The 16,580-nt window shown below is 39.3% G+C and overlaps 1 protein-coding gene across 1 annotated transcript; it reads left to right on the top strand.

Annotated features, from left to right (window-relative positions):
* Positions 1-6,822: 6,822 nt before the first annotated feature.
* LOC145466583 (cathepsin L-like) lies at positions 6,823-14,539 on the top strand. Its single transcript, XM_081450299.1, has 6 exons — positions 6,823-8,278; positions 8,988-9,213; positions 11,181-11,346; positions 11,599-11,705; positions 11,833-11,965; positions 12,384-14,539. The coding sequence occupies exons 1-6, from the start codon at positions 8,108-8,110 to the stop codon at positions 12,571-12,573; spliced, it is 993 nt and encodes a 330-aa protein (XP_081306425.1). The 5' UTR covers positions 6,823-8,107; the 3' UTR covers positions 12,574-14,539.
* Positions 14,540-16,580: the final 2,041 nt, after the last annotated feature.

The following is a 16,580-nucleotide window of genomic DNA, read 5'->3' as shown; positions in this document are numbered from 1 at the left end:
GCTGTCAGGCAAATCGCAATCACGTCGAAGCCTTATCGTTTCATTTATCATTTGAGTGCCTGCAGTAGCACTCATCTGGATCATGGTGTGCTTGCTGTTGGATATGGAACCTACCAAGGTAAAGACTACTGGCTGGTCAAGAACTCCTGGGGGACTGGCTGGGGAATGGAAGGTTACGTCATGATGACCAGGAACAAAAACAACCAGTGTGGAATCGCTACAAGCGCCAGCTACCCGCTAGTTTAGGCACCTTTATGTGCGATAAGATTATGGTTATATTCCTTATATAATATGTGGAATTTTTCTCGCACTTTGATTGGTTCCTACTTTTGATCTATTGGAGGACAGACGCATAGATGACGTCATTAACAATTTTTTGTTTCTTTTGTTATCGATAGATTCCATGTTGCCGTGCGTCTGTTCAGTAATAGATCACAGAAGACGTCGAATGTGGTAAAACAGTGACACACTCGCCTAACGGCTCGTGTGCCACTTTTTTGTTCTTATCACATTTTGAAGTCATCTGTGATCTAGTCCATCAGCTGAGAGCCGAAAATTTGGGTTTATGGCTCACTAGAGGGGAACAGCCGAAACATACCTTATCTTAATCTTTGACTATTAAGCATCATAAAAATGTATGATAGCAAGGAAAGAATGGTAGCTTTCACTTTGTAAATAGAATTTTAAATTTTGCCCCACGTACCTTTCTTTTGCCGCCATCTTGGATTTTTGGGGAAGGTTCCAAAGTGGTCTGTATTCCTTCAATGTGTCTCAAATGTAAATTTTAAACGTATCGGAACTACAAACAAAATGTCCATTTGTTCTAGTGCTTGAATTATCAGTACATGACGTCATAAGTGACGCCACAACGCCTGATTATTGGTCACAATATGATCATTTCGCACTTATAATCATTGCAAAAACATTGTGGGGTACGGTTCTCAAAGTTATTTCATGAAAAGAGGGCAAGTAGTAGGAGGAAGGAGGGGTTCTACCTGAAATATGCCCCTTTTTTTGCACAGTTGTCACAACCGTGATTTTCATCAAAACCCTAACAAACTATATATCACTGAAACGTTACTTGCTTGCACATTACAAAAATGTATATTTCAGTGCTGTGTCAGTTATGATTGTAACTTGACACCGGGCTGTCAAAGTATCACATGCTGTGCCTAGCCCCTATGCACTTGAGAAAAGAATTTTAGGTATCATTTAAAGAAAAAATGTATTTTTACTTGTATTCTAAAGTAAACAAATGACCATGTGATATGAATGAGGGATTTTGCAAAATTTAAAAATACCGAGCTCTGACAACCATTTAAAGGGCATATAGCCACTGCAATCAAGAGGGGTCCTTCTTAACTACATATTTAGAAGGATAGCTGCTGAAGGCGATATTTAGAGCAAAGCTATTTTGGAGTGTTTTGTAGTACTAAATGAAGAAAGATATGATTTCGCGTGCGTAACTAGTGCTAGTCCAAAACCGAGCGTTAGAATTTTAAATCCCTAAAATTCGGAAGGAAAGGGAAGTAGCTCCGATTTTTCTTATGAATCAGAAATAAATTGGCCTTCTTTATAATCGTACGTGGGGAGTTATTGTTTATACGTAAAAGAGCAAAGCTACTGTACAAGGTCTGTCAATATGTTGTTTATTACCTCATAACTTTTATGATAATGCGAGTTTCATAAAACCCATAAGTGGCATTAAGCACGTGGATGTTCGTAATCTAATGACACTGATTCAAACTTTGGGATTTAGATGCCTTTTTAATTTTAAAGTTTTTTCTCTCCTGGTCACGTGGCTGGTCAAATATGGCCGTGATTTGAAACTTTTCCAGAAGTCTTCAATGGAACAAACCTGTGCAAAAAGCTTATCCTTAGGAGGTCTGGTTTTCAATATATGACGGTTAGAAACCTTCCTTAGCAACAAATTCATGGCCAATGAACATTTGCGACAAAACAACGGCGAAAAAGCGATAATCTCTCCAAAATTGTCTTTTCGTAAGTCGAAACAACTTATCGTCAGACATTTCCTTTTAACGACTTGCGAGTGTAATGTTTGCCCTCTGACGATCCCAAAGTTCTTTGCGGTTGTCCAATCCTACTGACAACTCATTCATTAAGAAGGACTTCCCTTACCATGCTGATTGGTCTTATGGGTATTAAGAGCCAGTGCCCATAACTATGGACCAAACAACGGCACAAGTCGAAAAATCGATTTTGCTCATTTTTTGCCCATAGATTGGCCCTAGCTAGTAAACAAACGGACCATAGTTAGTTTCTGCTAATGCAGCTTTTTTGGGGAGAAATTTGCGAAAAACGATTTTGCCCCGATTGAGCTCAAAATCTACTTCCTGTTATGCTAAATTTTCTGAAAATTTGATTGCTTTGCGCGTCGCACAGCAGCTACTTAAGAATCTTTCAATGGTCTTTACATTCAGCTCAGGTCTTCATGGTATGACTGAGCGAAAAATAAAATGAATCGAGGTTTCTTTTGAGCCCGAAACGAGATCGAACAGAAACGCAAAATATTACGATGTGTTGCAAACGAATTATAGCACTAAAAAATCGCCATATTTTTCTATGGGCTATAACTTTAAATGCCATAAAAACACTTTCTACGGGCTAACTGTACACCCACCTGTTTGAAAATCAAAAAATATCTCTGGGCAAATGGTTTTAAGTCGCCCGCCTTGGCCTGTGCTTCTCATAGATTTTTCCCTGAACCGCCGTGAGAATGTAAACAATTGCGTGACGCGGGCGGTCACCGTGAATACATTATTCGTTTCCAACAAACCGCAGATGGCTATCTTAGAACATTTGGGTGAAAAAAGAAACACATAATGGACCACTTTTACCTTTAATATTTTGAAAGTCATCGCTTTGGAAATTTCGTTAATTAAAAACGTCAATTAAAAGCAATTTACTTGGAGTTCGGGTGTTACTGCTATGTCGTTTTAAGCTGTCGTTCTTTCTTTGATCATTTTAATTACAAGAGCGAGTTCTAGAAAGAAAATCGTTCTAAGTTCATTTGTTAAGCGTAACGACAAGTTGATATTGTTGGTTTGTGTTGTAGCCTTACGTGATCTGAAGGAACGCTACAGTGATTAAATTTGCATTTGTTGATTGATTTCGACGGATCGATTTTCGGTTAAACCTTTTTATTTGTACCAACACATTTAGTGCCTTTTCTCCTTCTAAAAAGTTGGAAAAAGTAAAGTAAACAAATCCTAAAAGTTTAAATCATAAATAAGAGGCATCGACATTGCGAGTGTCTCGGTAAGCTGTTAATTTGAACAATTACTGTGCTGGACGGATTGCTTTCCAGGTTACGCACGTATTATACATATAGTTCATTGTGCGCGAATGTTTCTGTTTCAAACAACTGAAATGCTCAATGCTTTTTTTCTTTTTTTCTTCAGTCTTAAAACTTAAGGTTAGAGTTAAGCTAAACCCTAAACTGTTTTGGCGGCCAACCTATTTTTGGCTAATTGCTTAATCAAATTATATATATATTTCATTGAAATTCGCTCTTCCGTGACCGACTTCCGCGAACAAAACAAGATGGCTGTTCGCTGTTCATTTAAGACTACAATCCTGGTCAAAAGTGTTGGGACAGTTACGGCAGATGACTTCACAGGCAGCCTCTCTTAAGACCAAAACCGCGCAAGCCCGCCTACCCCCCTCCCCCTGTCAATGTTGATAAAAATCTTGAAGAAAAAAAATCCTTGACAATAGCTTCAGAATAGCCACGTTTGAAGAATTGTTCGCCTCCTAGAACAGTATTCTCGAACTAAAGAGACGAGAAGATAGATATTCACGTCTTATTCCAATAATAGCGATTTTTCAGCAATCGCGTTTGGTTCCAACACAACTGTCTAACCACTTTCTATTGTCCCTTTTCCTTTTTTCCCACATCCGATCTAGTCTTTAGAATAGCTTCGCTTTCATGCAACATTGCTAGGGGGAGGGGGGTCGATTGTACTTGCTTCTATTCATCTTTTGTTCTAAAACTTTAAGGACGTAGTTGAAATCGAGGGTTTTAGCGCGCAAAAGGGGGAGGTGTCCCAACAATTTATGGCCAGGATTGTAGGTTTACACTAGAGGAAATTTTTCCGGATTCGTGATGAATTCGCAACGTTTCAGTGCCGGATTGATTTTGCCGTTTACATAAAAGTGGACGAATCTGAAAAAAAAACTCCCCGGAATTTAAAGTGGGAACTTTGAATCCGAAAACTTTTGAATCTGGAGAGTTTTGTCGTGTAAACAATTTTTTCTCGAATCCGCATATTTTTCCGCCTGTGATCTTTTGAGTTTGCGGTGGAACGAAAATGGCGGATTACATGATCCAGTCGTCTACGTAGTCGAGTCGTAGGCACATTAATGGCCATTTGATGGCGGTCGCTGGGTGATTACCTCGTGCTGTTTCAGGTGTAGATAATCACTTTTATAATACTGCGCAGATGACGACGATGGCACGATCGAAAACCTCGACGGTTCTAGATATTAAGTAAAGACCAGAATAACTTCCTGGAGGGACCTGACATGATGGACAACAGTACCGTGGTCAGCGAGTCGAAAGAAAACTTCAGACTGTCTCAACCTACCCCTAGCCTTATTTTCGGAGGCATTTTGTTTCTCGTTGTCGAGGCAACAAACTGCTTGTTAACCATTCCATCATGAATGTGCCCGGAGTTATCGTCGTGTGTAAACGGTTAAGAATCCGAATATCCTTTCACTGTAAACCCCTACTAATCCGAATACTCTAAAATTGATGAATCCGGGAACTTTTACGAATCCAAAAAAAACTCCTTTAGTGTAAACCTAGTCCTAGATCGACCACTGTAATGCTTATTTGTCTACCAGTGTTATGATCTGCAAATTTCAGTTAATTGATCAAACAACCAAAGTAGAAAAGATGGAGTTTTTCCCAGTATGATCGAAACTTAAACGCAATTTCTTCCTGGGCTAATTCAATTCAAGAAATTCCAGGTTTTCTAGCTGAGTTTGAGCATATTGTGTAGGTACAAATTTTCTACACAGCTAGAAGAGCTGAGATGCCATCACGCAGTTAGTAGTTTATAGAAATTATGGTATTTCCACTTGACTTTATTTGTCAGTCAATGATTCAATTGCCATAAACCATAGAGGATTGGTTAAGTGTATCTCTAAAACTGCCACTATATTGTAAGTTATCAGTGAAAGCAATAAAATAAACAAGTGTTAAAATCATTTCCCGGAGTACTGTAGCAACGTTCTTTATCAGGGATGTCGTGGGTGTTGCAATGCAAATGAAAAAACATATATATTTATACTAACTTAAACAAAAAAAAAACATTTTCCATTATTTTTATCCACACAACGTTTCAAAAATTGCTTTCATCGGATTGCTGGAAACGAATATTTTACTCGAGATTGGCTATCCGCGTCACGCAATTGTTTATATTCCAACGGCGGATTTTGGGCAAAATCTATGAGAAACACAGGCCAAGACGGGCAACTTGAAACCATTTGCCCAGAGATGTTTTTTGATAGCCTAACAGGTGGGTGTATATTTAACCCGTAGAAAGTGTTTTTACGGTATTTAAAGTTATAGCCCATAGAAAAACATGGCGATGTTTTTAAGCAATAATTCTCTTGTCACACACTGTGAAATTTTGCGTGTCAGTTTGATCTCTTTTCGGGCTCAAAACTAACTTTGATTTATTTTATTTTTCGCTCAGTCATACTACGAAGACCTGAACTGAATATAAAATCCATTGAAATATTCTCAAGTAACTGTTCTGCGGAGCGCGAAGCAATCAAATATTCGGAAAATTCAGCAAAACCGGAAGTAGATTTTGAGCCCAATCGGGTCGAAATCGTTTTTGGCGTATTTCTACCAAAGAAAGCTGTATTAGCAGAAACTAACTATGGTCCGTTTCTATTCTTACTAGGACCTATCTATGGACAAAATACAAGCGAAATCAATTTTTCGACTTGTGCCATTGATAGGCGATTTAGGTCCATTTTTGTAGGCATTCACTCTTAATAGTTTAGTGTTGACGTTGTTTTAGCAAAGAGGAAGAAAACGTGAGCACTAGCGCGTGTTGGCGTTGCTTCCTTCAGCAAGAAGAAAGAACCCAAAGCCTGAATACACGTGCTAGCACTCTTTCCTATCACACTAAACTGACACCTCGAGCTTCAATAAACATAAAAACAAAAAACTTTTATTTCGACACGATAAGACTTAAAGCTACAAAGCTTGGGGGGTCGAGTATACTACTGAACTAAAATACATTAAGTGAAATATATACATGCAAAATCACGAAATCAAGCAATCGTGATCAACATTACCCATTTGTACCCATTAACACAACCTTTCTCGACACAGATGTGTAACCTAGAATCGAATTCTTGCAGAGCATTTATCTTGTTTGATAGTTCTTCTAGCGACTTGCAATGTTTGCCCCCTGACGATCCCAGAGTTATTTGCGCAAACACGGGTATTCGATTTGATTGCTGGCAACTCATTCATTAAGAAGGACTTCCCTTATCATTTTAATTGGTCTTATGGTAATTAATAGTTTAGTGCTGACGTTGTTTTAGCAAGGAGAAAGAAAACGTGAGCACTATATAGCGCGTATAGGGCGAATAAAGACCCGAATAGCACTAATGCGCAAGGTTTGCACAGGCTTAACGATTTCACAAGTCGTAGAATAAAACTGATACCTCTGCCATTTCGAAGACGGTTTTCTTTATATTCATTAACACTGAAGTATATATGAAATAATTCATATTATTTCATCTATTACCGCAGTTCTAATATGAATTATTTCATATATACTTCACATCATTTCGCTCGCGGGAAGATATGAACTCAATTAATTGACCTCGCTCCCGATGTGTGGCTTCATAGCTCAGTTGGTAGAGCATCGCACCGGTATCGCGGAGGTCACGGGTTCGAGTCCCTTGGAAGCCCTGATTTTTTTCAGACTTCTTCTTTCCAGTTGCTTAAATTGGAAAATTTACTGCGATGATCATACTTCACTTTCATTCATTAACACTGTTGAAAAATGGGGATGCTGAAGAACCTTGTGCTGAATCCAGCTTTCCTGCCAGGCAAAGATTTGAATAAAGAAGGAATCTTGTGACAAAGAATATTTTACACAATTAGTCAGAAACACCACCACAGTATTAGACTGCGACAGCAATTGGAATCGTCTCCCATACAAAGAGGCATATTTCATCAACGCGTTACACCTTCCCTCAACAAAGGACTCGAATCCAGCAGAGAATTTTGCCTTTTTCCACGAGTATTACTTTTTGTTTCGTTTCTTCATTGTTATTAACACCATATTAAAGAGCTACCTTGTGCGCATATTCTACTCTGATGATGGTATAGCTCTTACCGAAATATAGCTTCTGTGGGATTTTCGATTTTTCGGATTTGGCTAATTTTTAGTTGGGTTTTTCGTCTTCGCACTTAAAAACCGCAGTTTTCTGGTTTTGGTTTCTTGTGCGGTTTGCGGGTTTTCTCCAATTCAGTCTTTGGTTTTCGGTTTCTGTCCGATGCATTTTACGGTTTTTGTGGTTTTGCTAAGGAAGCTACACCCTGCATCCGCGCTAAAACTGTATTTCCAAGGGACCGCTTTTATAGCCTTTTTCCCACACTTTGTTTTAGAGGAATGCATGACAAGCTAGTCTCTTTGGCAGCCGTTATTTGGGTCGTAACGGCTGCCAAGAAGACTATGAAAAGCTAAAGATAGCATCAAAGCAAAAGCCTATTTCTGGCTCGGATAATATCCTGTGGACTGTGACCTTGCACTGTGGACCATCGAGTTTCGAAAAAAAGAAAAAACAACTTGTTTACTTTGATCATCAAAATGTAAATTCTCTTTGCTCGCGCCATCATTCCGTCAGCAGCTCGTCCTAGTTCTGTGTTTCCGTCGAGTTATAGAGACACGATTTCAAATCAATCAGCGCGCGTATCTTCTTTGGGCTATTTTCTAATGGTTATTTCGATCTGGTGACTTTTTTCTTCACGGTGTAATAAATTGGCAGCATCCGGAGTTAGCAGCATTTTCAGTTTTGACGCAGGATAGGAAAGAAGTTACGCGCCGTCAAAATGAAGGGAGTTGTCGCATTTGTGCTTTGCTTATCCGTTGCAAGCTGCGCTGTTCTGAAGTTTGATGAATACAAGCAAGAGTGGCAGGCTTGGAAAACATTTCATGACAAGAAATACGAGACTGATACCGAAGACGAGGCTCGTTATGCGATTTGGAGAGATAACTTGAGGGTATGTAAACGTTTTAAAAATGATGCCAATAAATTTTCATCATGCAAGAGTTAACTTTGGATTTTAAGCTGTGATGTAAGTTGTTTTTTTCCTTGATAAGAACATACATTTGCAGTTCATCTCGAACTCTGGTAGTAACTTTGTTAGCATATTTGTAGTGTACCACTTCTGTTACAACGCAAAGATCGCCGATAGACGGATTAGTTCAAATCTCACACGATTTTTCTGCTGGTGAATCACTATTCCCTGTTTTTAGAGGCGAGTGTTCAAAGATCTTTTCTCAGTCTCGTTGATATTGACGTTCAAGTTTCCAAAGACTTGGAATATGTTTCAATTTACGTTTCAAAGTCTCGAAACAACTAACAGCGCGAAGTGCGATACCAATGCAACGTGAAGACAGAGCAGTGACGGACACTGCCTTATTCACTCTAACTAATTTTTGCATATCACCATCAGAAAGCACATTTTTTCTTGACGTCATGGGAGAAATAAAGTTGTTACGTAGCCAGTTTCACTGGCATTGATACTGAATTATTTTTACTAGTTTTATTTTTGGTCCGGCATTCATAGCTATTATCACTTGGTTTAGAAAACGAAAATGAAGCACAGAGGTCCGCGATGAAGGAAGTTTTGGACTGCTGAAATGTTTATCGCGAACAATTTTTCTCAGTATCTTTTCGTAATTGTCCTATATCTGTTGTATTTCTAGAGAATTCAACAACACAACTCCGAAGGACACTCGTACACCCTGGCCATGAACCAGTTCGGTGACCTGACAGTCGATGAATATCGTTTCTTCTTCCTGGGACTTCGTTCTCACTTTTCTGACAGAACAAAACAACATGGCTCGTCTTTCCTTTCTCCCAGTGGAGTAACTTTACCTGATACTGTTGACTGGAGAACCAAGGGATACGTAACTCCTGTGAAGAATCAGGGTACGTTTCTGTCCTCCTTTCCTCCTCCATCATCATTACCATAATATTCATCATCATCATCATCATCATCATCTCCTTCTTCGTCCTCTTCTTCTTCTTCGTCCTCTTCTTTTTCTTCTCCTTCTTCTTCTTCTTCTCCTTCTCATTCTTCTTATTCTTCTTCTTTTCCTTCTCCTTCTTCTTCTTCTTCTTCTTCTCATTCTTCTCATTCTTCTTCTTTTCCTTCTCCTTCTTCTTCTTCTTCTTCTTCTCCTTCTCATTCTTCTTCTTCTTCTTCTTCTCCTTCTCATTCTTCTTATTCTTCTTCTTTTCCTTCTCCTTCTTCTTCTTCTTCTTCTTCTCCTTCTCATTCTTCTTATTCTTCTTCTTTTCCTTCTTCTTCTTCTTCTTCTTCTTCTTCTCCTTCTCATTCTTCTCATTCTTCTTCTTTTCCTTCTCCTTCTTCTTCTTCTTCTTCTTCTCCTTCTCATTCTTCTTATTCTTCTTCTTCTCCTTCTCATTCTTCTTATTCTTCTTCTTTTCCTTCTCCTTCTTCTTCTTCTTCTTCTCCTTCTCATTCTTCTTATTCTTCTTCTTTTCCTTCTCCTTCTTCTTCTTCTTCTTCTTCTTCTCATTCTTCTCATTCTTCTTCTTTTCCTTCTCCTTCTTCTTCTTCTTATTCTTCTTCTTCTCCTTCTCATTCTTCTTATTCTTCTTCTTTTCCTTCTCCTTCTTCTTCTTCTTCTTCTCCTTCTCATTCTTCTCATTCTTCTTCTTTTCCTTCTCCTTCTCATTCTTCTTCTTCTTCTTCTTCTCCTTCTCATTCTTCTTATTCTTCTTCTTTTCCTTCTCCTTCTTCTTCTTCTTATTCTTCTTCTTTTCCTTCTCCTTCTTCTTCTTCTTCTTCTTCTCCTTCTCATTCTTCTTATTCTTCTTCTTTTCCTTCTTCTTCTTCTTCTTCTTCTTCTTCTTCTCCTTCTCATTCTTCTCATTCTTCTTCTTTTCCTTCTTCTTCTTCTTCTTCTTCTTCTTCTCCTTCTCATTCTTCTTATTCTTCTTCTTCTCCTTCTCATTCTTCTTATTCTTCTTCTTTTCCTTCTCCTTCTTCTTCTTCTTCTTCTTCTCCTTCTCATTCTTCTTATTCTTCTTCTTTTCCTTCTCCTTCTTCTTCTTCTTCTTCTTCTTCTCCTTCTCATTCTTCTTATTCTTCTTCTTTTCCTTCTCCTTCTTCTTCTTCTTCTTCTTCTCCTTCTCATTCTTCTTATTCTTCTTCTTTTCCTTCTCCTTCTTCTTCTTCTTCTTCTTCTCCTTCTCATTCTTCTTATTCTTCTTCTTTTCCTTCTCCTTCTTCTTCTTCTTCTTCTTCTCCTTCTCCTTCTCATTCTTCTTATTCTTCTTCTTTTCCTTCTCCTTCTTCTTCTTCTTCTTCTTCTTCTCCTTCTCATTCTTCTTATTCTTCTTCTTTTCCTTCTCCTTCTTCTTCTTCTTCTTCTTCTTTTTCTTCTCCTTCTTCTTCTCCTTCTCATTCTTCTTCTTCTTCTTCTTCTCCTTCTCATTCTTCTTATTCTTCTTCTTTTCCTTCTCCTTCTTCTTCTTCTTCTTCTTCTCCTTCTCATTCTTCTTATTCTTCTTCTTTTCCTTCTTCTTCTTCTTCTTCTTCTCCTTCTCATTCTTCTCATTCTTCTTCTTTTCCTTCTCCTTCTTCTTCTTCTTCTTCTTCTTCTCCTTCTCATTCTTCTCATTGTTCTTCTTTTCCTTCTCCTTCTTTTTCTTCTTCTTCTTCTTCTTCTTCTTCTCCTTCTCATTCTTCTTATTCTTCTTCTTTTCCTTCTCCTTCTTCTTCTTCTTCTTCTTCTTCTTTTTCTTCTCCTTCTTCTTCTCCTTCTCATTCTTCTTCTTCTTCTTCTTCTTCCTCCTCCCCTTCGTCTTCTTTTGATTTTGTGCATTTTTGCCTTAACACTGATTGTACTCTTTGTCAATTTTTTCAGGCCGTTGCGGTTCTTGCTGGGCGTTCAGCGCAACCGGATCACTGGAAGGACAGCACTTCAAGAAAACAGGGAAACTCGTCTCCCTCAGTGAACAGAATCTGGTCGACTGCTCCACAAAATATGGAAATTTTGGCTGTTTGGGTGGATACGTGGATAAAGCGTTTGAGTAATTTTTACTCGATCTGACTTAATCTCCTTGAGTTGACTGTAACTAATGAACTCCTGAAAGTCACATATAAATGTTCTTTTTTTCCTCTCTTATTAGCTTGCAAGAGTAGGCCTGCGAGTGTCCAATTTCTAAATCTGAAACTGTGATCTAAATCTTAAATATTTATTATGACAAATATAAAGATTTAATGCTGTATGATATAATTATTTATATGACAATCTTTGGGTTAATACGCTATTTATTTGCCAGGTACATTAAAGACAACGGCGGTATTGACACTGAGGCCAGCTACCCATACAAAGCTGAAAAAGGGCGATGCCATTTCCTAAAAGCTGATGTTGGTGCCACTGTCACGGGTGAGCCGACGATCTTTGCCAAACACTTCCGATGATACCGAAGTTTTGGTTGAAAACGTTTAGCTTGCCGAAGTTTGAACTTGATTTTCTAAAAGGCCGAGAGTTATTGGCGTTCTTTTTTTATTAGGTTACACGGATATCCAAAGCGGAAACGAATCTGCCCTTCAGTCTGCTGTAGCCACTGTCGGCCCAATATCTGTCGGGATTAATGTATGGCACGAGTCATTCTATCTTTATCACAAAGGAGTCTACAACGAGCCGTAAGTACATGTTTTCTTTAACACGGCAATAAATCTCTGTTCCATCATTGTCGTCATTATCATCATTATCATGATCAATAACATCAACAACAACGTCAGTCAGATACAAGCCTGGAGTAAGTTATTCTAGTCTGGTGTTTCTTACTTCTGAGGCTGTACATGACACCCTAGTGGCATTTTGCTCATGCGAGCAACATTTTCGTTTGCGTTTCCTTGCCGTATTTGCCTTGAAATAAAACCTATAGAGCAAGAATTTTAACTTTAAACTTTCAGTATGTTACATGGAACATGTCTTTCTTAAATTATCCCCCTAGCTCCTGTGCAGATGTTACATGACGTGCTTCACAATACGAACTACATTCGCTGTCAGGCAAACCGCCATCATGTGGAAGCCTTATCATTTAATTTCTCATTTCAGTGCCTGTAGTAGTACATTTTTGAATCATGACGTGCTCGCTGTTGGGTATGGAACCTACAAAGGCCAGGACTACTGGCTGGTAAAGAACTCCTGGGGGACTGGCTGGGGAATGGAAGGTTACGTCATGATGACTAGGAACAAAAACAACCAGTGTGGAATCGCTACAAGCGCCAGCTACCCGCTAGTTTAGGCAGCTTTATGTGCGATAGGATTAAGGTTATATTCCTTATATAATATGACGAATTTATGTCCTTATATAATATGTGGAATTTTTCTCGCACTTTGATTGGTCCCTACTGTTGATCTATTGGAGGACAGACGCATAGATGACGTTGCAAATTATTTGTTTTGCTTCTTTATTATGTAAAACAAGTAGATTCCATGTTACCGTGCGTCTGTTCAGTAATAGATTACAGATGACGTCAAAATGTAGTAACAACCAAAAAGTGGCACACTAACTCGCCTAAGAACTCTCGTGCCACTTTTTTTTATGTTTTTCCGCTTCTTGAAGTCATCTGTGATCAATTACTGAACAGACGCACGGCAAAATAGAATCTATTTCTTAATTTGTTGCCAGATTGATACAATGTTTTGTGTTTGTTGTTGTTGTTTTTTCATTTAGTTTATATATATTTTTAGGGTAGGACGAAAATAGCGGAATAATACAAAAAAATGAGGGCGAGTTTTCAATATCTCCCATCTCCGCTCGTTTGATTTTTCTATGTCAATGTATTTTCCTCTGAGAATGTTCTGATTTACTAAGAGTCTGAGTTTCTGTATGTTTTACCTTTTCTTGTTACATTTAAAATGGAATCAATCTCTCATTTTATGCCTTTATTTTCTTTTTTAGCACATAGCAAAAGTTCCAATCTATTTCAATCAAGATTCTTAACATTCATTAGAATTTTGTTTAATCTATTTCGTAGTTTATTCTTTCTTTTTCCACTGTTTTTCATCATTTTGCCTTAACGTTTTTGTTGGTTTGTTGTATTGAAGCCGGTCAAATAAAGAGATAGATTTTATCGTAGGTGGTCTTGATTCAATGATCCCCATATCAGTTAAGTAAGTTTATACAGATTTACAGTAACTCCGAAGCCCCGGGTGGGGGCACTTCCGTAAATTTTGGAGAGGTGTGTGCCGCAAAGGGTCTAAAACCCTGACCCTGTTTTAAGGATGAAGCAAAAGAAAATCGGTAACCTATTTAAGACCCACAGCCGAAATATGAAACCCTATTCATAGGAAAAACAAAAACTAAGAAAAGCATGAATGGTTCAACTTTATTTCATTTCTGTAACATTGGAAGGTTACGAATAGTTCAGTTTTAGTAGATCATATGTTTTCCATTTAGCTGGTCATTTCTTCACTGCAATTTTAGCTGATACAATTTAGGTACCCTGTCTAAGAATCAGACCGGGAACACAATGCAAACAGGGACAAATATGATAACCTATTTAAGGATAGAGAACCTCAAAAACCCTACCCTATCCCGAGGCACATACCTATATAGCCCATATAAGGGAGTACCCCCAGGCACGGAGAGCGTTAGCAGGCAGAAATCCGTCTGCATTTGCACGATTTCTTGATTGGAGGAAACTGAAACAAAAGCTATCATAACAGGCCAATCACAATACATGTAAATCAACCATTGACCCAACTGACCAACTAGAACCCGAATCGAAATCATGCAACGATTGCCAATCGCGAGAAAAGCATTTAAGCAAGTCACAAAGTTCTTTTCCGGTTTGTGTTGCCTGTTTGGTTGTTTTGTTCCTGATCGTAAACTAACCCTAAACACGCAGAAAGGAATTGGCAATGAAAGCGAAACCACTAGTGACGTCAGTTTAAAGCACAAAAATGTCAAGGTACTTACCTTTCTCGTGGTTTAAAGTGCGTCATTACGTCCCAAAGAACGTTTCGCGGTCCCTAAGAGAAATGAAGTTTGGTTGCCCTCGCACTGCTATAAACCCTCAACCCCTCTGGTATCGACATCCGTCTGCCAATATCCTGGTCCCAGAGGTTTTTCTTGATTTTTCTTCGCATGAGAGGGCCGCGAGAGAGCCGCGAAGCGGCGACTGAACTCGAGTAGAAAAACCTCTGGTACCAGGGTAGTCTGCTAACAGAAATACCTCCGAATATAAGCTAACTCACAGCCCAACCAGGGGTAGTCTCCTCCGCAGGCGTTTTTTGGGATGTCACGCAACGCTCCCCCCAAAGAAACGGCTGCTCACATCCGAACCACATTCTTTTCCTTTTGTGTTTGTGGTTTGTTTGCGCTCCGTTGAACAGACCAATCACATAATAGCAAAGTGTGAATGACGTAAGCTTTCGCGCGGAAGGTCTACGGTGCGAACACGCGAGGAATTTCTGGCTTTTGTTTCACGCCGCACGTCGCCAAAAGTAGGCGGTGTTCGCAGGTTACGATCATGACGGACGAAAAAAATTGTAAATGAAAGTCCTAAGTACAAGTGCTTCATGTGCTCATCGCTATGTTCAGCTATAAATGAGACGATATATATTTTCTCGAAATGTCAAATTGTAAGCGTCAATCAAGGGCCAAACGCTTCCTACAGATTGTAATCAGGCCGGAAAGAGCGGCATTCAGAACTCGATGTCAACAAATCGAGCGAAGCTACTTGATTTCCTGGTTCCTTTATTAAGTTAAAATAGATATCTTCCTTCTCGACAGTAATTTTTTGAGTTGAAAGCTTCTAATAATTAACTTGAACTTTGAAGTCTCGTTCAAGCGTCGCCGGTATTTTTCGGCGTCCCTAAACAAAAGCCGGAAATCTGTATGTTTATTTGTGACATCTCCCACGACGGGATACAACGATAAAAAACATTCCCTGATTGGACAAGTTTCAAAGGGCGAATTTGGCGCGAAAACGTTCTTGAAAATGTAACGGAAGCGGTGATTGGTTAATTTCGTGAAAGGAATGTTCTTCGGATGTGAGCAGCCGTTTCTTTGGGGGGAGCGTTGCGTGACATCCCAAAAAACGGCTGCGGAGGAGACTAAACCAGGGGCGGAACCGGTGTATTCTTATGCCGTGTTTACATTTGAGCTTTTACCAAGGTAAACAGTTACTAAGGTCAAGTTACTTAACCTTGGTACATTCGTCCAGTGTTTATACCGGCTCAAATAACTCAAGTTGATCTTTCAACATTCGCGCGCGCTGCATTATCAACGTCATGAAATCGAACTTGGACGAGGATCCCACCGCAGTGGAACAGGAGCAAATTGAGGTGCCATCATTTTCATAGGCGAGGACCTCATTCCATAATATTATGGTGAAAATTCAGCCGCTTGATCATACTCAGAGTATGCATGGATACGTTGTATATGCAGCATCCTCCCTGGTGGCAAAATATATCGACAATAATTACACAACATGGGATCGAAGTTTGTCTAGAGAAGGTTGTTAATAATACTAAGAATGAAAAATAGTGCTCTCTTTTACGTGACGGATTGTTCGCTGTAAGAAGATCGATCCAATCTTTCCACGTTATCTGCCATGATCGCCTGGTGAAAACTGGAATAGAAACGCTTTGTCGACAATAGCGCAATCTGCTCACCGCGGGAAGTGAAATATTACGCCCCCACAAGCGGATATATCGGTCATCTTGACCTTGGTTACCAACTGTAATCATGCCTGATCACAGGGTAATTACAACTTTTACCTCGGTTAAATTTCTTTTGTCTTCTGCGGCATTTACCAAAGTATCAGTTGGCGTTTACACACGGAAAATGTTTACCTAGGTAAGTAAACTCTGCTACCTCGGTAAACCGTTCAAGTCTAAACACGGCATTAGCCTGCGAACGCAGACGTATTTCCGGCTGTCGGAGACAAGCGACAGCCGGAAATACGTCTGCGTTCGCAGGCTAGTGTATTCTCGGTGTTACAATATCAACTTTAAAACGTCCTCACAGAACATTGTAGTTAATCGCTAGTAGGCCCTTTCGTCAAAACATTCTCGACACATACTACCTGCTAGACCTATCCACTAGCCGATCTGCGAAAGCAGAGTTCGGAAGTCGAAAAATGATTGTGACGCTCAAAACTTCGAAGAGTGTGAGACAGAGGGCGTTAAGAAAGGCTGACTTCCTGGCTGATATCTAGAAAGGAAACAGCCTGCAAGCAGTTCACTTCCCAGCAATATATGATCATATATGCCTAGGAATCTACAGCCAAATGTCTCTGA

The sequence above is a fragment of the Orbicella franksi genome, chromosome 13 (genome assembly GCF_964199315.1).
Source record: "Orbicella franksi chromosome 13, jaOrbFran1.1, whole genome shotgun sequence".
Taxonomy (NCBI): Eukaryota; Metazoa; Cnidaria; class Anthozoa; order Scleractinia; family Merulinidae; genus Orbicella; species Orbicella franksi.
This window is presented reverse-complemented; position numbering and strand designations above follow the sequence as displayed.